The 25,412-nt window shown below is 50.5% G+C and overlaps 1 protein-coding gene across 2 annotated transcripts in view; it reads right to left on the bottom strand.

Moving 5' to 3' along the window:
- Positions 1-23,845, bottom strand: part of mpped1 (metallophosphoesterase domain containing 1) — a 46,436-nt gene extending 22,591 nt beyond the window's left edge. For both annotated transcript variants that reach the window (XR_009706492.1, XM_061229596.1), the window contains exons 1-4: positions 23,735-23,845; positions 19,335-19,653; positions 17,009-17,190; positions 7,218-7,443 (exon numbers count right to left, since the gene is read on the bottom strand). Coding sequence is in view for 1 of the 2 variants with exons in the window: in XM_061229596.1 (XP_061085580.1) it covers positions 7,218-7,443; positions 17,009-17,190; positions 19,335-19,492 (566 nt within the window). In the remaining variant the exon portion in view is untranslated. The remainder of the gene's footprint in view (positions 1-7,217; positions 7,444-17,008; positions 17,191-19,334; positions 19,654-23,734) is intronic.
- Between the last annotated feature and the right edge of the window lie 1,567 nt (positions 23,846-25,412).

The following is a 25,412-nucleotide window of genomic DNA, read 5'->3' as shown; positions in this document are numbered from 1 at the left end:
GTCTATAAAACCGCGGAAACCTTCTTCTTTTCTCTCTCTCTCTCTCTCTCTCTCTCTCTCCCCTCCTACAGAATGATAGTTGCCTTGGCAACCGTGGCAAATCTTCCCTCTCTCAAACAGATGTCCCATTTAGTTGGAAATTAGAATGTGTAAACCCCCAGGAGACACAAATTATTTTAAAGTTCTCCGAGAAGCCTGCCGCTATATGACGTCTCCAGTTTTTAACCCGTGCCGTCGCGGCCACTTTTTCAGGCCGGCTCTCCGGAAATCTGGCGTTACACGCGACCAATGGGAGAGAGGGGGTGGTGTGAACTGTGCTGAACAACTAAATTTGGGACCTTCGAGAAGGAGGACGCGAGATCCTTCATTAGATTTTATTCTGCCGGAGTGCATCCTGGCAAGGGTGATATGACTGGCCGGAAGGAATCAGCTGACCAACTCCATGGGCCCTGGCTTGAGGTCACCGTGGCCGGCGACCAATCAGCTGCCTTCTCTGCGGTCCGCTGGAGCTCAGAGCTCCTGTGGTTTGAGGTCTGTCTCTGGGCCTGAGTAAAACATGGCAGTTTGGTCTCACATAACCTCCACAGTGGGGAGACCTGGGCTCTCCACGGCCTGTGCACCTCCTGCTCCTCCCTGTAGCCTCCTCAGCGGGGCGAACGCGTCCAAAAGGAGGCGTCGTGCGCCTCGCGTGGGGGCCTCGGGGGAACGGGGTGTGACAGAGGGAGAATTATTAAAACATGGACGTGTACTGTATGGGGGCTGGTGTTTAACACACACACACCATGCAGCACCGCTACGCCTGCAAAAACTGAGACGTAGAGAGAAAGAGAGAGAACGAGAGACAAAGACAGAGAGATAGTGTGAGAGACAGATAGAGAGTGAGAGGGATAGAGAAGGATAGACAGACAAAGACAGAGAGAAAGACAGAGACACAGATTATGGAGAGAGAGAGGGGAGAGAGAGAGACAATGAGAGACAGACAAAGACAGAGGGATAGAGATAGTGTGAGATACAGATAGAGAATGAGAGATGGAGATGGAAAGATAGACACAGATGATGGAGAGAGAGAGAAAGAGAGAATTGGAGCGACACAAAGATGGACAGACAGGGAGAGTGAGAGACAGACAGAAAGGGAGAGAGAGGGAGACAAAGACAGAGAGATAGAGATGGTGTGAGAGACACAGAGAATGAGAGAGATGGAGAAGGAGCGACAGACAAAGACAGAGAGACAGACACAGAGACACAGATGATGGAGAGAGAGAGGGGGGAGTGAGAGAATGAGAGCAACACAAAGAGAGAGATGGACAGACAGGGAGAGTGAGAGACAACGAGAGAGAGAGAGGGAGAGGGAGGGAGAGAGAGGGAGAGGGGAGCACAGCGGCCCCTGGGGGCCGTTTCACAGGTAATTTAAACGGGGGCCTGAGGGGACAGCACACAAAGCGCTTCTCGGCGTCGCGCTCCGCCCGCCTACAAACGCATTTCCATCACAACGCCGCGGCCCTGCCGGGGCCCGGTAATTGGCAGCACTTAAGAAAAGAAAAAGAAAAAAAAAGAAGAAAAAAAAACAGAAAAGAGGGAGACGGGAAAAAAACAGGAGACGAGGGAGAGGAGCGGAGCGGCGGAGGAGAGAGAGAGAGGAGAGGGAGAGAGGAGAGAGGAGCCGCGGTGTGAAAAGCGAGCTGAGCCGGCGGTAATTGGAGCGGTTTTCAGGTGATATCCCGGCTCTCCGCGCTGACGTGCGCGTTTCCGAGTCTCGCCGCCCGGAGCTCGCCGGCGCCCACGCGGTGGCCATTACCCCGAGGACGTTCCCTCCCGCTCGACAGGCCCGCTCCGGAGAGGCGGACGGGGCCCCCTCAACCGCGTTTACCGCGTCCCTGACCGCCGACCGTCGCCCGGGAGACCGCTAGTCACAGCGCTCGCCCGCTCTGACAGGCAGGTGGCGTCTCTTTGCGTGAAGCGACAGCGGACTCCAAATCCCAGAATGCACCAGTGACAAGTGTCACAGGTGCAGACAGGTGCAGGCTGGGACTGCGCTGAACGGAGCCTCAGCGGCTCCTCGAGAAGAGCGACCTGCCGTAGCCTCTCCACAGCCGTTATGTAATAAGCGAGAACTAGCTCCTCAGAAAAAGGGTCTGGAGTTAATTAAGAGGCGAAAGAGGGGACGCCGTGTTTGGTGCGCGTTGCTGGACTCATTAACAACGCCCTTAAATCCCGCACGCCCGCACGAAACACACAAACAGGGCGACCAGACGCTGCGGTGGAGAGGGAGAGAGGCTCTGGGCACAGGTGCCCTCACTAAAACTGGGAAAGTAGAGGGAAAGTAGAGGGAGAGAGAGAGAACACATTTCTTTTTGATGAGGAGTTTTAATTAGGCCACAAACAGAAAGAGAAGCAAATCCTCAATAATTAAAAAATATAATTAAGAAGTCTTTTACATCTCGCTCGCTAATGATTCCTCACGGAGTACGGCCGTACCATTTCTTCCATTTCAATTTTTAAACTGTGTCCCAAAAAACGCTACCCTACCCCCAAAACTCACTCACCCTCCCGCCCTTGTTTTTAAGATAATAAAGTCTGTGAGGGCATTTAGGAGATGTGAGAGTTCATTTTCAGAGTTCACTGTCAACAGTTATAGTGAATAAGAGTTCATATCATGATATTTTCTTTCAATCTGATCAAATGCAGATTGAAAACTAAGGTTTCTAAGCTGACAGGGCTGATGCTAATCGAGTAGAGTGCAGGGTGTGATTCCAAGAGGGCGGCCATTTTAACTTCAGGCTCCCCGCACAAGCTGATGAAACCACACTTCTGAAGGGGGGGGAGGGGACAGGTGGTTGAGCAGCAGGCACAACAACTACACAACCACCGCTGTAGACTCTCACAGTGTTCCTGTCACAAGAAACATTTCCCAGTTCAAATGTCAGAACAACATGGCTCAGGCAGTAAGAGCAGTCGTCTGGCAGTCGGAGGGTTGTCGGTTCGAGCACACACACCATTCACTCACACACTCATACCTATGGGCGATTTAGACTCTCCACTCAGCCTAACCTGCATGTCTTTGGACTGTGGGAGGAAACCGGAGTACCCGGAGGAAACCCACGCGAACACGGGGAGAACATGCAGACTCCGCACAGAGAGGCCCCGGCCGACCGGGATTCGAACCCAGGACCTCCTTGCTGTGAGGCGGCATGATCGTTATTTATTGGGGATTTTATTTTGCGGTCGTGGAGGTTGGTCTGTGAATGAGGGAGCTAGCCGCAGGGAGAGGACGCTCTGGCCACACAGGGGTGAGGAGGTGAGGAGGCTCTGGCCACACGGGGGTGAGGAGGTGAGGACGCTCTGGCCACACGGGGTGAGGAGGTGAGGAGGCTCTGGCCACACGGGGGTGAGGAGGTGAGGACGCTCTGGCCACACGGGGGTGAGGAGGTGAGGACGCTCTGGCCACACAGGGGTGAGGAGGTGAGGACGCTCTGGCCACACAGGGGTGAGGAGGTGAGGAGGCTCTGGCCACACGGGGGTGAGGAGGTGAGGACGCTCTGGCCACACGGGGGTGAGGAGGTGAGGACGCTTTGGCCACACAGGGGTGAGGAGGTGAGGACGCTCTGGCCACACGGGGGTGAGGAGGTGAGGACGCTCTGGCCACACGGGGGTGAGGAGGTGAGGACGCTCTGGCCACACGGGGGTGAGGAGGTGAGGACGCTCTGGCCACACGGGGGTGAGGAGGTGAGGACGCTCTGGCCACACGGGGGTGAGGAGGTGAGGACGCTCTGGCCACACGGGGGTGAGGAGGTGAGGACGCTCTGGCGGGGCTGCTGGACACGGTGGAGCTCGTTAACCTCGCGCCGCGCGGTAAGAGGAGCTAACGAGCGGGCTGACAGCCCGGCGCTGCCCGGCGCCAAGCGCCACATGCTCCTGCGAGCTGCCACGGTTACACTGCCACGGTTACGCTGCCACGGTTACGCTGCCACGGTTACGCTGCGCACCGTGTTGAGACACTCGTTCATGTGTGTTCAGACACTCCCTTTGACGCGAGGGCCGGACCTCACTCAGGCCACATGGGAGAGTGTTAGCCTGAGGTACACTGACCCCCCATCACCCCATAACAACAGACCTATACCCCCTCCCCCCATAACCACAACACACAGGGCATGACCATTGTCTTACATTACTTATTTATCTGATGTTTTTATGCAGGTTTTTGATGACACTAAGCAGGGGACAATGCCCCCTGGAGCAGTGTGGGGTTAAGGGCCTTACTCAAGGGCTCAAGAGATACACTGATCTTATTGTGGTTACACTGGGGCTTGAACTACCAACCTTCCTGGGCCTAGTCATGCATCTTAGCCACTAGGTTATAGGATCAGATCCCGTATTTCACCCTACTGTTCTCTCTTCTTCCCGCTTTCTCCTGCTCCTCTCGTTACGGCACGCTGAAGGGACGATTCCACAGCCACCACGGCCGCCTACATGAGAATTAGCCTCTCATTCTGTAGTTATTTATTTTTCCGCTGTTGTCGCAGTCCTCCGTCGCGTTCGTTCTTCCTCTGTGGTACTGAGACACGGCGAGGGTCTGATGCGCCCGTGACAAATTACTTGTAAAGTAAGGAACAAAAAAAAAAATACCCCAAAAAAAAAAAAAAAACACACACACACACACACACCCACCACCGCCCACCCCACTCCCCGTTTCAGAAAATGACAAATCGTTACGATTTTGGGGGAAAAAGACGCAGCGGATGCCAGGATGTAATTTAGGTGGGCAAAACGAGGTGTGGAGCGAGGGAGAGGAGGGAGGGAGGGAGAGGAGGGAGGGATGAAAATCTGGTGGAGGCTGATCAGGACGGCTCATCACAAAGGGAAGAGAGAGCCACGCTGAGCCTCTTATCACACTCATCCGTGGAGAGATGGAGGGAAGGAGAGAGGGGTAGAGAGAGAGAGGGAGAGAGGAGAGGGGGAGAGAGAGAGAGATGGAGAGAGAGATGAGAGAGAGGGGTACAGAGAGAGAGAGAGGGTACAGAGAGAGAGAGGGAGAGAGAGAGGTGGGTAGAGAGAGGGGGAGAGAGAGAGACATGGGGAGTGGGAGAGAGAGAGGGGGATAGAGAGAGAGAGAAAGAGAGGGGGGTACAGAGAGAGAGAGAGGGAGGGAGAGAGAGGGAGAGGTGGGTAGAGAGAGGGGGAGAGAGAGAGAGATGGGGAGAGGGTGAGAGAGAGGGGGATAGAGAGAGAGAAAGAGAGGGGGGTACAGAGAGAGAGAGAGAGAGAGGGAGAGGGAGGGAGAGAGAGGGAGAGAGAGGGGGGGGGGAGTCTCACTTCCCGCTCCCAGCTGACGCGGGCGGGACTCTGGCCCCTGATTCGCCGGAGGCCCGAGTCGGCGTGGGCTCCGCTCCATAAATCCGGCTCGTTTGCGAACGCAGAATCACCATGGAGACCACATTTTAGCGGCTCCGTCCCGCCACCGCTCCTGATGGAGATTAGAGACGGGGGGGGGGGGGGGCGCCAGCGACATGTGGGGACGGCCGACAGACAAGAGGAAGAACCGTCCAAACCCCCACGCCGGGAAAAAAAACCCAAACCGGCGCTTCCAGCTGGAGTTCTCCAGAAGGATGAAAACCCCGCTTGAGACGCCAAACCACCAACATCGCCTCCTCCCCTCACAGCAGCGCGCCGTTATTGACTGTGCGCCGAATTACTGAGCCACGGCCGTCCACAAACCGTCCACAAACCGGGGCCATTATAGCGCATTAGCATTAGCGTTAGCATGGTGCTACACTAATCCCAGATACATCAGTCTGCTACTCGCCTGAGATCTGCATTACAGCGCATTAGCATTAGCTTGACACTATTCTAACCCCAGATACTTCAGTCTGCTACACACCAGGATCTGCATTACAGCGCGTTAGTGTTAGCATGGAGCTACACTAATCCCAGATACATCAGTCTGCTACTCGCCTGAGATCTGCATTACAGCGCATTAGCATTAGCTTGACACTATTCTAACCCCAGATACTTCAGTCTGCTACACACCAGGATCTGCATTACAGCGCGTTAGTGTTAGCATGGAGCTACACTAATCCCAGATACTTCTGTCTGCTACTCGCCTGAGATCTGCATTACAGCGCATTAGCATTAGCTTGACGCTATTCTAACCCCAGATACTTCAGTCTGCTACACACCAGGATCTGCATTACAGCGTATTAGTGTTAGCATGGGGCCAGGCTAACCCCAGATACTCCAGTCTGCTACTTGCCTGAGATCTGCATTACAGCACATTAGTATTAGCATTAGCATGGGGCTATGCTAACCCCAGATACTTTTGTCTGCTACTCGCCTGAGATCTGCATTACAGCGCATTAGCATTAGCTTGACGCTATTCTAACCCCAGATACTTCAGTCTGCTACACACCAGGATCTGCATTACAGCGTATTAGTGTTAGCATGGGGCCAGGCTAACCCCAGATACTCCAGTCTGCTACTTGCCTGAGATCTGCATTACAGCACATTAGTATTAGCATTAGCATGGGGCTATGCTAACCCCAGATACTTTTGTCTGCTACTCACCTGAGATCTGCATAACAGCGTGTTAGCGTTAGCATGGAGCTACACTAACCCCAGATACTTCAGTCTGCTACTCGCCTGAGATCTGCATTACAGCGCTTTACCATTAGCATGGGGCTACGCTAACCCCAAATACTTCAGTCTGCTACACGCCAGGATCTGTATCACAGCACATTAGCATTAGCATGAATTGGCTGGTGGCAATTAGAACCAATTTTCAACCAATGCGCTTGAATTATTGTACAGCCAAACAATATTTCGGTGCAGAGTGTCGGTCCGTCAACAGTATATTTTGAAACCCGGATATAAGGACTATAAACACGGGCAGAGGGTGAGTCAGCATGTCCGTCAGCACTTTACAGCGATAGGGAGGTTTACAACGGTCCCGTGACAACGTTTTAACACAAGAAAAAATCATACCTAACGAAACCATTAACCTGAAAGTGTGAAAAGTTATCATAAGTATATGAGGTACCACACACAGTCCAGTACAGTGCGTGTGAACGTATGAGGCTGCACCCGCCGGCCGACCCGCCGTCTGAAGTCCCGGGGGCAGCAGCTGCCTCCCAGCGGCCCCTGGGGGAAAGGCTAGTAACCTGGGAAGGGAAGGGAAGTACCCGGGGAGTGAACGGACAGTGACCCGGGGAGTGAAGGGCACTCACCAGGGCGTGCCGTAGATGCGCAGGCCGCGCACCGTCACCTCCGAGTCCTGCAGGTAGATGCAGTTGGTCAGCAGCGAGCGCACGTTCTCGTAGTTCTCCGGCTTCAGCTTGGAGGCCGAGGGGAAGTAGTAGAAGTCCTGCTTGATCAGGTCGGCCATGAACTCCTGGTCGAAGGTCAGCTCGTGGTTGCCGGCGATCACGATCTTGATCTCGTAGGGCAGCGTGCCTGGGGACGGACGGGAGGAGGGGGCGGAGGGGGTTAGAGGGAGGGAGAGAGGGACCGCGAGGAGTTCTGGTAGACCGGTGCGACTCTGTCGCATTCAACAGGGGGTACGACATGGGCTCAGGAGGGTAAGATCTAGAAGTCGGAGGGTTGCCGGTTCGATCCCCCGCCCGGGCTGCGTCAAAGTGTCCCTGAGCAAGACACCTAACCCCCAAATACTCCTGACGAGCTCGCTGGTGCCTTGCATGGCAGCCAATCGCCGTTCGTGTGTGTATGAATGGCTGAATGAGAAGCATCAATTGTACAGCGCTTTGAACAAAGGCCCTACATAAATGCCAACAATTTACCATTTTCATTGTTGCGTTCAGCAGCAACAAGTTCAGACTTAACCAGTACCAGTTGTATAAGTTTTTCCATTTGCATTCCTTTATCCTTTCTGCACAAAAAGCGTGTCTTTGATTTTCTTCCGGTTTGTCCCAGATTGCCCGTAACGCGTACTGGGGACCAAACACGAGAACTCTGGGACGAAACGCAACGCGAAGATAACCAGGGCTCAGACACAAAATGTAAAAAAATCTTTTTTTTATTAGATTTTTTTAAAGATGTGGCAGTATTTGTGCTGAACACTTTGATCGATCGCTCTACTTACGCCCGCTCCGCGCAGAGCCGAGGAAACGCCGTCTGCTCCGTTTTCTTTTTAACATCCCGAGTAAACGCCGCCTGCCCGAGACGAATTAGTTTAAGAGTAATACCGGGTCGTATTTCACATCCTTCTGACAACCTTATAACTCCCCTGGCACTTTATTTCAGCTTTACGTGCAGAATGTTAATCAAAATAAATGTATTTAGTGATGTGTGTTGGGGGCTATCTCTGCCGTTCACTCAGTTTTTTTTTTCCGCGTGATCATCGGGGAGAAATGGGTCAAACTGTCCTTGAAGAAAAGTAAATATGTGTTTGAGTGAGAACGTTAATGGTTCTGTCTTTAGATGTGTTTTGACAGGACGAGGACCAACAAAAGGAAAACAAAAAATTGGTTCAAGAAATGGTTGCGGTCGTTACGGAAAACTTACGCGGATGTATTAAATTCTGTACAAAGGCATTCCATCAATCAAGCGCTTTCAGTTATCCTCTTCAAATCGGAGACAAATCCAATGTCCGAAATTTGCGGCAAAGCCATTCGCCTCGTAAGACGCAGGCCAATCGCCTTGAGATTTCCGGTGTGAGCCGGAAACGCAGAGGTCGGTCACGTGACCCGTTCGTGTCGCCGTTGCGGTCTTAGCGCGCGCCGGAAACGTCCCCGCGGCAGCCGCGGGGCGATGCTGGCCGACGGACGTACCGCACCGAACTGAGCCGTAATTCACCGTGTAGCCATCTCCATTTCACGGGGAGCGGTCCCCCTCTCGACGCAATTCCACGGAGGGGATAACTCATTTTCATAGCGGATTCATTTTATATTAAATTCAGTGCTAAGCAATATAATGCGTAATAGGGAGAACGCCGGGTGCTGAGATGGAACATTGTAACAGAACATCACGACACAAGGACGCGCTGACTGAGGAAGCCAGTGTGCGAGAAACCGACAGAGAAACAGACGGCACTCCATGACATGTTATTTAGCTGATGCTTTTATCCAAAGCGACTTTCAGTTGATTAGACTAAGCAGGGGACAATCCCCCCTGGAGCAATGTGGGGTTAAGGGCCTTGCTCAAGGGCCCAATAGCTGCGCGGATCTCATTGTGGCTACACTGGGGATTGAACCACCAACCTACACTAACCATTCATTTAGAGACTAATGTAAATGCATTCTGCATTCCAGAAGAGAACTACAGACCCCAGCAAACCTGCGCCAAAACTACAGACCTCTGAACAAGCCTAGAGACAGAGTAGAAAGACTCCCAAAAGACAGGCACAGTCCAGAAGGAGTCGAGTCGAGAAGGGACTGAAGCCTGGAGGTGTGGATCATGCAAAAAGGGCCAGGCAAAACTAGAAATTGCTCTACCTCATATCAAATCTCTTTTATCACACGGTGGCTATGCTATTTCGTGGTGTGTGGGGCTAATTAAAATGCTTAAGCCAACTACGAATCTGAGGAAAAACCACAAAATTAGCATCGAAACAGAAAAAAAAAAGAAAAAGAAATTGATTATTTTCACAGTTGTATTTTTCTCATTTTATCTGTACATTACGGATGCCGTTTGTACCTCTCTTCCCTGAAAGCACAAACCGCCGTGTTCAAAAGGATCAGGGCGCTACAGAGACAGACAGACAGACAGACAAACAGACAGAAAGACGACTTCTCAATTAAATCATTCTATTGAAAAGCACAAAGCCCAACAGAAATAAAAGTCGTCAGAGGCAATCAATCAAACGCAAACAAAGAGGTGAAAACAGAGGGAAAGTGATGAAATATGTCTTTTGTGCGTGAGAAAGGCAGGGTTTTCCCCCACCGACTCTCACACTAATCTCCACTGCGCAATGCCTGTCGTTATACTCTGCTGTCTCTATCAGGCTTTTGTCTTTCGTTTAAAAAACCTGCTTTAATGTAACCAAGAGCCTCCATTTTAGTCCCAATCAACCCACAGTGAATGATATTTCTTTCTCTCCGGCTCAAGAGAAAGTAATTAAACAAAACCAAAGTACAAAAAATTATATAAAGAATCGTGACTTAGTCTGTGTGTAGGACGAACAGAACCACTGCATGTCACTATCTCAAAAATAATAGTAATTATTCCTATTTATAATTTTTACGGCCGGAAGATGGATATGATGTCGGGTCTGAAACATGCGTTTTAAAACACGACCGTTCTCTCACGTCTGTACTATTTCCCAGTTCTGCTTGGCGAAAAATAAACCAGTTAGGATACAGCAGAACTCCCAGAATTCCCACTTGGGCACAGGAGCCGGGTCTTCTGGGGAAGGGGGGGGGGGGGGGTTTGGGGTCCCCTCCGGAAGGATCCGGCCCCCCTGGAGCCATTGTTCCCGCGCCCGTGCGGGTGGTCCCCCAGTAATCAGGGGGATTACTGGGCGTATCAGAGGGCCTACTCCGCCCGCGCGCACCGCGTACGCCACCCACCCAGTCGAGCTCCCCGCCGCACACCTGTCACAAAATGGACGCCGCCCTGCAGACACGCGGGTACTACAGCGCTCCGTCGATCACGGGCGGGATTTCTGTCTCCGCAGTAACGCCACTGATTCCTCAAGACAGGGCCCCACGACTATGGAATACATACAGCACAGGAGGAACTGCAGATTGCATTCGACAACAAGTTCAGACTCACAGTGGCCTCAAAAGAAAACACTACACTCAACACTATTTGTTCTAAGGATGTAGTTGAAAAATGTTAGTGCACACAAATACCTCCCAATAAATAGATTATATTCCAGTGAGAACACATCTGTTTTCGGGAATAAATGTTCCTGTTGAGCCCTGGTATACTTTTCTGAAATAAAAACTATAAGAATAGAATAAGGGGGCAGCCTGTAGCCTTGTAGTTAAGGTGCTTGACTGGGGCCTGGAAGGTTGGTGGTTCAAGCCTCAGTGTAGCCACGATAAGATCTGCACAGTTGTTGGGCCCTTGAGCAAGGCCCTTAACTCCACATTGCTCCAGGGGAGATTGTCCCCTGCTTAGTCTAATCAACTGTAAGTACTGCTTTGGATAAAAGCTAAATAACTGTAATGGGGGGGGAACAGAGAGAGGGTGAGAGACAGAGAGAGAGAGAGAGAGAGAGAGGGAGAGAGATGGAGAGAGGGGGGGAGAGAGAGGGAGAAAGAGAGAGAGAGATGGAGAGAGGAGGCGAGGGGGAGAGAGAGGGAGAGAGGGAGAGAGAGAGAGAGATGGAGAGATAGAGAGATGAGGCAAGGGGGAGAGAGGGAGGGAAAGGGAGAGAGAGGGAGAGGGAGAAAGGGAGGCAGAGACAGAGATTTGGTGAAATGTCCGCACACGTCTGCGCTCATCCCTGCGTAGGCGGCGGAGGGGATGGAAGCGCAAAGCGGCGACTCCGCCAAAATCCCCTTTAATTTCCAGCCTCATAGGTGGTCTCCGCCTCCCCTGTGGGAGCGGGGTTTACGGTAAACACCGCACCTTCACCACGGCAGATCCCCTAACCCTCCCCCATCACATGATCCCCTCCCCTCTGTCACATGATCCCCTCCTCTCCCCTCCCCTCTATCACATGATCCCCTCCTCTCGCCTCCCCTCTGTCACATGATGCCCTACCCACCTCTCCCTCTGTCACATTACATTACATCACATTAATGGCATTTGGCAGACGCTCTAATCCAGAGTGACGTGCAGTTGATTAGACTAAGCAGGAGACAATCCTCCCCTGGAGCAATGCAGGGTTAAGGGCCTTGCTCAAGGGCCCAACGGCTGTGCGGATCTTATTGTGGCTACACCAGGATTAGAACCACCGACCTTGCGTGTCCCAGTCCTGTACCTTAACCACTATGCTACAGGCCGCCCATATGATCCCCTACCCACCTCTCCCCTCCATCACATGATCTCCCAAACCTCCCCTCTGTCACAGGAAGCAGAGCAGGGGCCACCATCGGCACAGTCGTTAAGGCGACTGCAGACAAAGCTCTAATCTTTGCTTAAACTCCGAATGAGTCAACGCATTAAAAATGAAACCGACTGTGAGTGTAATATATGGGATGGCTGTTTTATCTGGTCCCAGTGAGCCATTACATGCGCCAGGTTTCTTCACGCAGAATTGCAATGGTGTCCAATGGAGGAACGAATCGTGCCACTATGCAAATTGTTATTTTCGGTCCCCGAAGGTCGGAGGTGTGATAGCGTTTTCAAAACGCCTCTGAAGTTGAGGAAATCGGTACCCTAGTATAGCGTGGTTATGGAAAATGAGCACTGTGTTTTAAAGTTTGTGAGAAATGCGACATACAGGTTTATTTTTCTGCATACAATTCTACAAACGGCATGTGCCAGAAACTCAGGCAGATTCAAAATGGATGCCTCGTCCAATTGGTTACAGATTGCTCACCACAGACACACAGGCGAACAGATGGTGAAGAAACCACACTGAATTCTGGGAAGGGCACTGTATACTGCGGTCCTCCTCATCCAGGTCATGTGTAAAGACCTGAACACAGTAACCCCCTCACCTGTACCTGAACACAGTAACCCCCTCACCTGTACCTGAACACAGTAACCCCTCTCACCTGTACCTGAACACAGTAACCCCCCTCACCTGTACCTGAACACAGCAACCCTCCTCACCTGTACCTGAACACAGTAACCCCTCTCACCTGTGCCTGAACACAGTGACCCCCCTCACCTGCAACTGAACTGAACACAGCAGCAGACCTCAAACTCACGGAGACACAGAGCTGTCCAAGGAGAGAAGCGCACTGCAGTCAGAAACCTCACAGATACAGCGTGACACTCTGCAGAAAGAAGCGGAGAGGAAGCGCTCTCAGTGCAGGTCTGCAGACGGAAGAGGACGCGGCCCGGAGGCTGTCGCTCAGAGCCGTTTGTGTGTTTTTAACGTTATAAAGCGCGCCGGCTTTTCTCATTAAGATTTTGGCATCGGGCCCCCGGTGTTGGGTAAACACCGCGGAACAACAGAAATAAAAAGCACAACACAAAGCCACTTCAGACCTGCCGGGGAGAGAGAACGGCGCTCATTAAACTTTAATGCTCCTCCTGTCTCTGTTTCCGCAGGAGAGACCGGGAAGAGGAGCGAGGAGCGGGGAGCGGGGGGGGGGGGGGGGGAGAGGCTAAGCTGGCTGTTTATTGGTCGGTAATGTTCAGGTATGACCAATGGACAGTGGGGCAAGGCAGGGCGGTAAGCAGGCCGCCTATTGGTGGGGGGTACTGAATAGGTATGACCAATAGGCAGCGCATCACCAAGCAGGGCAATAAGCTGGCTGTTTATTGGTCGGTACTGAACAGGTATGAGCAATGGGCAGTGGGTCACCAAGCAGGGTTTGGCAGGGCAGTAAACTGGTGCCTTATTGAACAGGTACAAGCGTGAGGGTGTTTAGGTTAAGGTGTGGGGGGGAGAGGACAGTCAACCGCACACACACCACACACACGGCACACGGCTCCTCTGTCTCTCCGTCCGCTGCGCGGTGACTTCAGAGCCAAGGGTAGGAAACTGAACCCCCAATCCCCCCCCAGACTCCAGACTGTGTCTCTCTGCACAGGAGCGCAGACTGAGAGAGCACCAGCTCAACGCTCCACCTGCCCTCCAAACTCACTCCGGGGAACGGTGAGTGTGCGGGGTTCAGCTCCACACCCCCTCTTTTCAGGAGAGCCGCAGCAGCAGGTCCCCCTCTCTCCCCGGCCCCGGCAGAGCGCTGGATCAGAGCCGTCCCAGCGAACAGCGGCGGGAGAACCCAGGACAGCGCCTCCTCTCTGAACGAGCCGAGGGGGAGGAGGGAGGCGCAGCGTCAAACCGCGGGATCAGCGGGGAGAGTTCAGAGCACGAGCCCACGCGGGGCTGCTCTCCCCAGAGCACAGATCAGTCACCGGAGATCAGCTCGCACAGATCAGTCACCGGAGATCAGCTCGCACAGATCAGTCACCGGAGATCAGCTCACAGCAGATCAGTCACCGAGATCAGCTCACAGCAGATCAGTCACCAGGGGATCAGCTCACAACAGATCAGTCACCAGGGGATCAGCTCACAGCAGATCAGTCACCAGGGAATCAGCTCACAGCAGATCAGTCACCAGGGGATCAGCACACAACAGATCAGTCACCGGGGGATCAGCTCACAGCAGATCAGTCACCGGAGATCAGCTCATAGCAGATCAGTCACCAGGGGATCAGCTCACAGCAGATCAGTCACCAGGGGATCCGCACACAACAGATCAGTCACCAGGGGATCAGCTCACAACAGATCAGTCACCGGGGATCAGCTCACAGCAGATCAGTCACCAGGGGATCAGCTCATAGCAGATCAGTCACCAGGGGATCAGCTCACAGCAGATCAGTCACCGGGGCATTTATTAAAGCCACTGATGGAGACAAAGAGATCAGCCACAAAAATCTGGTAACGGCCAATGGAAATCCGTGCTCCCAGAGACTCCAGTCAACAGGAACACAATGCTAACACTTTAAATACGGTTTCATGAACTGGCATTAGCCAATGCAGGTAACCAACTAACAGCTACGGAGAAGTTAATCTGTGCTGCTCTGTTAATGTATTTGTACATCGTAAATTCATGTTAACCATTACACTAGTCAATGCCTATTCATATTGGAATAAAATTATAAAAAACCGTCAATGTATTTGTGAATGGTTAACTGATTATACCTCTATCCTATGGTTTACCAACATATAAATAGCCCTGTAACTAATACAGGAGTTAACTAATGACATTCTAATTTCGTGCTTAATTAATACATTTGTACATAAATTAATTCATGTTTACAACTACCTCAGCTTATGCCAGTGCATGTAGCCCCAGCAGGATTAACACCAGTACACACAGAGGGGGGGGACCGCAGCCCTCCCTCCCTGGGTGAACGGAACGCGGAAGCCTGGTCTCCAGAGAGAACCCCCCCCCCCGTCCCCCACACGCCTGCAGCCTGCAGCCGCGCTAACAAAGCTTTGAGCGTCTGCCAGGAGCCGGCAGCCCCCCTGCTAAAATAAGGGCTGAAAAACAATAGAAGAAGAAGCAGCGGGAGGAGAAGGAGACGCGGATCCGCAGGAACGGGGAAGGCAGAAGAAAGAGAGGAGAGTCGCGCGCGTTTTCCCAGAGCGTGAAGGAAAAGAGTTCATCTGCTCAAACCCCCCGTCCCCCCCCCACACACGTTCTAAAAAACACAGGTGTGGGAGCGCGAGACAGAAGAAAGGAAATGGTGCTTTCCTCTGATGAATATATAAAGCTTCAGAGCACCAGCACTTCCTGGAGGAGAGGGATCTGGGCCTCATGAATATTTATGAGGGGGGAGGAGCTGGAGGGCACCCGGCCCAATAGGACGTCTCCCCTCCTGATTGCCTGCAGGAGTGACCCCCTGTTTCACCCTGAGAGCCCCAGCTACGGCCTAACCTGGGCGGATCAAGGGGGGTCAGGGTTCAAACGGATTTCCTGTTGGGTCTTACCGCAGATCAGAGCAACCAATAACATTTTGAACATATGGACCGCGTGCCTGTTATGTCACCCACTGACTATCCACGGACTAATGCGTTTTGAAGCCCAGGAAGTCAAGTTCATGGGCGCCGCCATATTGTACAATTGGAGCCAGAGACACTACATTTTCTTGCGGGGGAAAAATGTATTGACTTAGTATTATGAGCGTACTTGTACCATTGACTTTACATTGAAAACAAATATGAATACTGGAGCCAACCGCAGTGGCGTTACTGAGCACCATCTCTCAGCACGACCAGGAAATGAGCTTCAGAGAAGAAGCCCGGTTTTGGTTCTGGCTGCTTGCTCCGTCCGCCCGTCTGTCTGTCTGTCTGTCTGTCCGTCCGTCCGTCCGTCCTCCCGGGCTTGTGCAGACAGAGCCGCAGGAGATCCCAGCGGAGAGAGCGGCGGCCATTTTAGAGTACGGTTCTGCGCCGGCTCAGCCCCTCTAAACACCTCATCAGATGCACAGACAGGTCCCGGATGAGTTACAGCGAGACGCGGACCCTCATCTGGCCCGTCTGCTAACACGCAGATACACAAACCAGCGCCGTTAGGACAACACCGCCGCTGTGCGTCTGCGGGAGAAACCCAGCCCACGCCAGAGTCTGTCAGGCTAAGCGCTAAACGCTTAAGTGCTGTCGCTGGCAGGGCCGTGTGCAGTCTAATGAGAGTTTCAGTGACTGAAACACAGACGTGAAGGAGTCGGGCTCCCAGCTGAACATACTGTCTGCATTCGCTGTAGAGAGGGAATAGAGTGTGTGTGTGTGTGTGTGTGTGTGTGTGCGCACATACATGTGTACATTAGGGTGTGCATATGCCAGTGCATGTACACATGTAGTTAACATAAGATCACAGAAAGGCTCTCTCTCTCTCTCTCTCTCTCTCTCTCTCACACACACACACGCTCACACATTCTGTTACACTGCAAAAAAGTTTTTGCCTTTTAATGAGACTAAAATGTGTTGTTTTCACTCTCAGGTGGATATTAGCTTTTTTTCAGGTACCGTTTGCTTGACAAGTGAAAACATACCACACTGGCAATAGTACTCCTTATTATTCTAATTACTTTAGCAAAAAAGTAATAAGTCAAAATATCAGACGAGAATACTGCCTTTTTTTGCAGTATAGACATTCACTCACTCTCACATACTATTCTCACACACGCCTCACACACTAACCACTCGCACACTAACCACTCACACACACTACTCACATACTAACTCCTTGCACACTAACTATGCGCACACACTACTCACATACTAACTCCTTGCACACTAACTACTCGCACACTACTTACATACTAACTCCTTGCACATTAACTACTCACACACACTTCTCACATACTAACTCCTCGCACACACTACTTACATACTAATTCCTTGCACATTAACTACTCACACACACTTCTCACATACTAACTCCTCGCACACACTACTCACATACTAACTCCTCGCACACTCACTCACCGAGCCAGTCGTTGAACTTCTTGACCTCGCTGGGCAGGCCGAGCTCGGTGAAGTCGCCGGCGTGGATGAACACGTCTCCGTAGGGCATCTGGATGGCGTCGGTGCGGGAGTGCGTGTCCGACACGCACACGAAGCGCGTGTACCCAGGGGGCTTCGGGGCATCATGGGGCAGGGGGTCCACCCTGCGGGGGAGCAGAGGGGCAGACACAGGGATGACCAGGGAACCCTCCAGCTCCTGTGTGGGGTGGCCTGGAGCGTAGTGGCTAAGGTAAAGGACTGGGACACGCAAGGTCGTTGGCTCTAATCCCAGTGTAGCCACAATAAGATCTGCACAGCTGTTGGACCCTTGAGCAAGGCCCTTAACCCTGCGTTGCTCCAGGGGAGGATTGTCTTCCGCTTAGTCTAATCAACTGTACGTTGCTCTGGATAAGAGCATCTGGCAAATGTCAATAATGTAATGATGTAATGCATGGTACAGGACTCCTTTCACCTCTGATTTAGTCTGCGGCAGCTACACCACATAAGGAAATGTGATTTTCAGGTGAGCAAAAATATTGTAGTGATGGCATACAGGAGCCTTGTTGAAAGGATCTTGTGCTCCAAGGTGACTGTCTAGTTTGGTCATCTCAATCTTAACAGTAAGAGAAAACTCATGAGGGTGGCAAACCTAGTTGGCAAGGTTATGGGGAAAATGCAGACACAGCTCACAAAATTGTGTGCTTTATGTCTGTAATGTATGCTATGCTAATGTGTTATATATGCCACATGTAGCCAAAGACAAATCTCCACGTGTGGATAATATTTCTTTCTAATGTAATCTTTTACAAACTACTGTTCAAGTACACACATAACAATCAGTTATACTGGTTCCTTCTGGCAGCAAGAAAAAATCTCCCTGTTTTATAGCCGCAGTTTTGCAGATGGAAACTCTACATGAGGTCATGTCATTATTAAGATAGTCTCAGAATATAACCAAGTTCACCCAAATGGCATACTTAATGATGTAATCTCCTGTAATCCCCGCTGGTTTCTGCAAGGCAAGACGGTAAGGCGCTACGCTAACATTTCTTTTCAGCGGAGAGCTTGTGCTCCCAGGTTGAAAAATGGGAAGTTGGGAGCAACACTCGGGCGGGGGGAACCGGGTTCTGTTGAAGAAGCGCGGCCCACTTCAGATCCCAGTTCAAAGCCCACGGTGCTACATGGCTAACGCTATCCCGCTGGGTGGGGGGGGTGGGGGGGTGCAGCTGGGAGAGGGAACGCACAGGATGGCCAATGTAAAACCCAAGGGCTTTGTCAAGGACTTTTAAGCATCTCAAATGAGTTTTTTTCGTACAAGGAACTTACACTTGAAACGCTGTACGATGGGAAATCTCAGACTCGTGTGGTGACCTGTTTGTTAGGAGGCTGGAGGCCGACTGCCTTGGATAAATGGCTACAGGCTAAATGGCTCAATGCTAAAGCACCTTCAGGAAAATCGGGAAGGAAATCTAGGCACGTTCAGAAATTACAGTTTAAAAAAATTTCTATTCACAATGAAGCGCTTTTAATCACAAAATAAACCAAAAAAAACAAGTTAATGGTTAAAAGACACAGTTCCAAGAAAGAGAAAGAGAGAGTGAGAAACAGAGAAAGCAAGAGACAGAGAGAGACAGAAAGTAAGAGACAGAGAAAGAGACACAGTGAGAGAGAGAGAGAGACATGGAGAGAGAGACAGGGAGAAAGAGAGACAGAGAGAGAGAGAGACAGAGACAGAGCGAGAGAGAGAGAGAGAGAAAAGAGAGAGAGAGAGACAGATAGAGACTCTGGCAGGCGGTGTTGGGGTGGGGCCTACATGTGCACGTGCGGGGGCTGGAAGCGGCCCTAGTTGATGTTGTAGAAGGTGAAGGCCTGGGTGGGGTTAGAGTGTGTGTGTGGTGTGTGTATGAGTGTGTGTGTGTGTGTGTGTGTGTGTGTGTGTGTGTGTGTGTGTGTGTGTGTGTGTGTGTGTGAGCGTGTGTGTGTGTGTGTTCGGTACAGGCTCGTACATGTGTACGTGCGGGGGCTGGAAGCGGCCCTGGTTGATGTTGTAGAAGGTGAAGGCCTGGGTGGGGTTAGAGTGTGTGTGTGGTGTGTGTGTGTGTGTGTGTGTGTGTGTGTGTGTGTGTGTGTGTGTGTGTGAGCGTGTGTGTGAGTGTGTGTGTGTGTGTGTGCTCGGTACAGGCTCATACATGTGCACGTGCGGGGGCTGGAAGCGGCCCTGGTTGATGTTGTAGAAGGTGAAGGCCTGGGTGGGGTTAGAGTGTGTGTGGTATGTGTGTGTGTGTGTGTGTTCGGTACAGGCTCGTACATGTGCACGTGCGGGGGCTGGAAGCGGCCCTGGTTGATGTTGTAGAAGGTGAAGGCCTGGGTGGGGTTGGCGCTGTACTCGTCCACCTCCACGCTGCCTCGGGAGCCTCTCTGCTGCTGCCTGCGGGCGGCCATGATCTCTGACAGGGTGAAGGCCATGGTGCTGTGGGCTGGAGCCGGGGGCCGGGGGCCGGGGGCCTGGAGCCGGGGCCTGGGTGCTGGGGCGGGTCTCACTGGCTGAGCCTCCTCTCTCCCTGCGTCTCGGCTCGGGCCCTGGGCATGTCTCTGCGTTTCCTCCGTCCGTCACACACCTGGAAGAGCTGCGGGAAGAGAGGGAGAGAGAGAGGGAAGGAGGGAGGGGGGGAGGGGGGGAGACGGAGCAGAAAGCGGATGACAGGGAGGCTGTTTGTATTGGACCGCCCTTATTTAATCTCGCTCCGAAAGATCCCCGCACGACTGCCAGCCCTGGGAATTCATCAGACGTGTTTCCGCCTCTGTGACTTGATGAATATTCCCGAGATTCGGGGAAAAAAGGGGGGGGTGGGGGTGGGTGTGGGGACTCCGCTGGAGAGTGGCACAATACGATGGAGAGAGGCACAGCAGACAGGAAATGGATCGCCGGGGCACGTCCCTTAGCGTCGACACCGTGACGCTAGGGTGAAAGGCAAAGAGGATTTCCCGGCAGCGCGATCGCCCCAAATCGCCCCAAATCGCCCCAATCTGCAACAATCCAACTGCCGAAGACATCTTACGCTCACCCTTTCAACATGAAGGGCCCCTGAGTGTCACTTTACAGGTGAAGACTGAGCCCTAGAACTGCGGGCTCGAACCACGTCTTTCCAGCACCCCACTACAGCCGTCCATTGGCCAGGACTCTACAGGAGAGAGACGCCATTGGTCAGGACTCTACAGGAGAGAGATGCCATTGGTCAGGACTCTACAGGAGAGAGACGCTATTGGCCAGAACTCTACAGGAGAGAGACGCCATTGGTCAGGACTCTACAGGAGAGAGACGCCATTGGTCAGGACTCTACAGGAGAGAGACGCCATTGGCCAGGACTCTAAGGTTGAGGGACGCCATTGGCCAGAACTCTACAGGAGAGAGACGCCATTGGCCAGGACTCTACAGGAGAGAGACGCCATTGGCCAGGACTCTACAGGAGAGAGACGCCATTGGCCAGGACTCTACAGGAGAGAGACGCCATTGGCCAGGACTCTACAGGAGAGAGACGCCATTGGCCAGGACTCTACAGGAGAGAGACGCCATTGGCCAGGACTCTACAGGAGAGAGACGCCATTGGCCAGGACTCAACAGGAGAGAGATGCCATTGGTCAGGACTCTACAGCAGAGTGACGCCATTGGCCAGGACAGCCAGGGGGGATAAAGGGTTTAAGAAGATCAGGGCTGCAGCTGCACTGTTTCCTCTCAACAACTTGGCAGCGCACCGGCAGGCAGGCAGCTGTGTTTACAGTGTGGACTGCAGGTGTCAAACACTCACTGGCTCACACACACTGTCCCCGGAACACAGGTACAGAGATGATCCAGCAGCTCGGGAGGTGCCACCAGCGATTGCAGACTCACAGGGAAGAGAGGGGGAATCGTTCACGAGGGGAAAAAAAGGCAGAGGACCAAAGGTCAAACACTCAAACGCGTAACTTCAGAATGAACTGAACGCAACTTAAATAAAACTTAAATGAATGCAGATAAATCGGGTTTTCACTAACTCACAAAAACACTGTTTCCTCCTTTCCCCTGTCATTCATTCCCAATGGGAATCGGGATGTTTATCGGAATTCATTTCCCCCTCTTTTCCCAGATTTTAAGTCCTCTGTTGGCTCGGAGACGGGCTGGACACCTGGGTTCCCGGCGTACACCGCTCAATGTATCCGTTAATTAACCGGAGTCAGTCACTCGCCATCCATCAGTCAGGACTGGCACACACTCCAAACACAGGCACACCAAACACACATTTCACCCTGTCCACCGCTCAGTGGAAACACGGGAACACTGTAATTACTAAAGGCCAGACTGGTGACAAACAGTGTTCCAGCGGTCATGTCATAACTTATCCAGTTAAGGTGCTTATTGCCACATACAGGCGAGTCCGGTTGAACACGGCAGGTGTGCCGTACAGTTAGAAAGAAAGGCTAGGTTCCAACCATCTTCTGGTTCAGAAAGTGTCTGTTAAACTTCGCATTTTTCTATGACATTAAACGATGAATTTCAGTGGCCCGCATCTCTTCTCTCCCTCCACAGCAGTCATCTCTTACATTCAAGGAAACTTCCTGCCACAACATTTAATGTGTGTATGAAGAAATATAACCAAAAAATGCAAACACTCATCTCCTTATTCTCTGCAAAACAAAAATCCTCATATCTAAGAAATATTAGGTTTCTAAGAAATTATTGAAGACGTGATCATTTTGAAAACAAGAACTTTACAACAACAACGAAAAAAGATTTTCTCCACACAAAGCAACATAAGTCTAAATCAATGGAGAACCTCTTCGTTTTTTTTTTTTGTGCTCGTTTCGACAGCAAAAGAACGTTCAGAAAGACGTGCGCGCGCTCGGGCTTTGAAAGAAAACCGCCGCGCTATTGGAGCATTGTTCTGGGGGGGGGGAAAAAACGATCTTTTCGGCACATTGATAAACATGTGCGCGCGCACACGAGAGGACAATGCCCCTATATGTAGGATTAATCAAACTCTCGCGCCGTGGAACTGGCTGTCGCGGGTGTGAAACGCTCCTGATGGCAGAGTGTTTTCCTGTGGCACATGTCCTGGAAAACTGCGATGGCCCAAATTTCATCCTTTTTTCTTTTTTTCGTTTTTTTTTTTTTTTTTAGGCTAAGCAGATTTTAATATTAAAGGACTCTTGGGACAATAACCTCGATAATTATTCATGTTTCACATTTCGATCAGAAAGAACGGAGAACACAGTGTCTTGAATGTTCAGAGATGCCAGTAGTCAAAAAAACAAATATTTGTAATGAAATAAAATGAAGCCTTTAACATTTTTAAGCACATCTCTTGAATGATTAAGCCGTTGTGCCCGGTAACCATACTGACAGTGATAATAGCGGGCGCACTGTGGCAGTCTCTTGGACTTCCACAGGTTCAATTCCTCATGTTAATTGAAACTTCCAATTGAATTTCGAAATGTAATTGTAAATACACACCAAAAGGGATTAAAAGCGTACACAAAAACGATATATTTGTCATTTCTATTTACAAGCTTTTTAATCCCATATCCACACTCCACCACCAAAACATTGGTTTCGTTGACAAATATTTTAGTCACCCCAGTCTCTAATTAGAGATTCATATTTTGTTTTTAGGCTATTTTAAGTTTGACTGTTTGGAAATGTTTATTCAGTCAATTCTTTTCTGCGCACTTGCATTCACACACACACACACACACACACACACACACACACACACACACACACACTTGCGCGCTTGGTGATCAATGCAATAAAAACAAAGACGTGGGGGTCTTCCTAAAACTAGCAGGCTAATGCTCACTTCCTACATTCATTTCCAAACTGTAATTTTCCGCTTGTACCGGCTGATATTGTGGAAGTGTATGATGATGGGCAAATACGATTTATGAAAGCATGCACAAGAGATTCATACTGCAGAGGCGTATTTGTCTTGAAAACGAAAAAGAATTAGAACTTGACTATTAAACTTCCTCAAACAAAACCCAAAATCACCTGTGACTTGACTTTAGATTATAGGCCTACTGTCACCAAACACAATTTAAGAAAATAACTATTAATGGGCTTTTTTGTAAATGTTATTCCAATAATATATGATAAAATTTATGAAAGTATAGTGGCCTATATCATCGTTTTTTAGAGAGTAGAAGATAAGGCAGGAAACAGTATTCGCAAGTTACAAGATAATACAGAAATGAAAAATCTTCCCGGAGATTTTCTCCCCATAAAAGACAGTGAAATTATACTATCAGCAAATATCATATTCGTGGCTGACTGCGTGAAGCAGTGCGCGATAGGCTTTTAACACCGTGAAGTATGGTGGTGTTTAAACGGAGTTTACAGTAGCCTATAATAGATTATGGACAGTTCGAAACATAAGAACTACAAGTATGTCCGAAACGCACCGGACTTCTCGCTCAACACTTTTTTGGGAAACATAATCCACACATTCCTGAAAAGCTTGCTACTTCATTTTAAATAGCAGCCACACTGGGGGGAACCGCCACCTTTACGCACCTCATTGGTGATACAGAGCCGAGTAAACGATACGGAACAATGTTGTAAAAAATACATGCAGATGGAGAATGAGATTGGAGATGGGGAGGGATGTAGATTGAGATGGTGGAGTGGATGCATACCAGCCCGGAATTTGTGAAGCATTTGGGGGAAATTCTCACCTGTAAAGATCGCCGAGCAGCGCCGTTCACGTCGACCTGACAGGAAACCTCGCCGCTTGTGAATTGGAGTTGATTCCTTTCACGTGCGCCTCGCGAAGCTCGTTCGCTCGCTCGCTCTCTCTCGCTCTCTCTCTCTCTCTCTCCGGCGTCGCGCGACACTCGTCCTCCTAACGGTCGGGAGTCAGACACCCCCCTCACGCGATCCGGCACTGGATCTTTCCACACCTCACCGCTCGGAAAGACCGGATGAACGGAATCCGGGGGGAACGAGCGACAACACGTAGCCTGCTGTAATTACCCCCCCATAATCTATTCATGTCGCTCAGGGATCGCCCACTCGCCACCAAAAGCCGACCAGTAGCCTTAGATATAGGCGAATCTGCTCGCTGCATTGAACGGATACACATTTTAATGTTCGAAACGGTGAAATATAAGACACAGAACCGCATGGTTTTTGATAACCACCTTTCAGCCAACACTGTATATTGTCATCCTACATTCCATTATTATTCATTCGGTATACCTTTGTGTCTTCATATTTCAGCTTTTTGCAGCATATATGAACAGCACACATATACACAGTAAATGCATGCATGTTGAATTCATCGCGCTTGATCCACGACCACCAGCTGACCTTGTTTGAAATGTGCGAGAATAAATGGTAAAGAAAACTTCGCTCCGTCCGCAGGTCTGACCACCTGTTTCTGAATGGTCAGCCACATTCGCGACGCGAGAACTCAAGCCGGAGTGTCCTGGAGAGGTTTTTTTTTTCTTTTTTTTACACCTTAAGATCAAACTCAGTAAACCAAGCGACGCGCGTTAACTGTGTAGTCAACCTTTTAATTGTTAAATTAAGAGCCGAATGAATGAATGAATGAATAAATAAATAAATAAATAGAAAAGCAAGCAGATTTCGGGCCTCTCCAGGCCAGAGTTGCGGGCCGTTGGCCTTCTAGTTGCATTGAGGATAGTTCAACGGACGAGACAAGTGACATTCAGCCCGTAGGCTATCAGTTGCGGAAAGATATCTTCCCTACACTGACAAATTAACACGTTTAATATACATGTTTATGTTACAAAATTGTTTACCAATTTACAGAATTTGCGCAGATTCACTGTGAAACATTCAATAATATTTCAGTCCTCCCAACGACTGGGATTTGTTTAAGACAGTCCCTTTCTTGGCCAATGACGATTATTGTAAACAAATAGCTCCGTTGCAATGGCATGTTTAAAAAAAAATTATATATATATATTTTGTCTGTGAATTTAACCGAAGGCTGATTGGATTCTGCCATGTCTCTGAACTCCGTCTTCCGAAAACAGGTGTACTGTTATTCCACCAGAAATCAATCAATTAATCAACCCAGCAATTTAGCGGCAGCTGTGTGCGCTAAAGGCATTATTTGCAGCACAAACCATGAAGGAATCTTAATAAATTCGTCAGCTCAGAATTGGTCTGGTAGATTAACAGGTCATTACATTAAAATGGAGTGTTTTTCATTGTACCAGTCGTATCGATTTTGGGCACGGGCAAATCGTGTCAAAATCTCATTACTGGCGGGCTGTTATAATTGCGACGAAGAAAAAAAATCAGCTCAGAGCGAGGCCAGGCCAGTGATCACACATTGAAAACCAGAGGGGGAAAAAAACAAAAACAAAGACTAACGAAAAGTTT

This window comes from Conger conger, chromosome 19 (assembly GCF_963514075.1).
Source record: "Conger conger chromosome 19, fConCon1.1, whole genome shotgun sequence".
In the NCBI taxonomy this organism is placed as follows: domain Eukaryota; kingdom Metazoa; phylum Chordata; class Actinopteri; order Anguilliformes; family Congridae; genus Conger; species Conger conger.
This window is presented reverse-complemented; position numbering and strand designations above follow the sequence as displayed.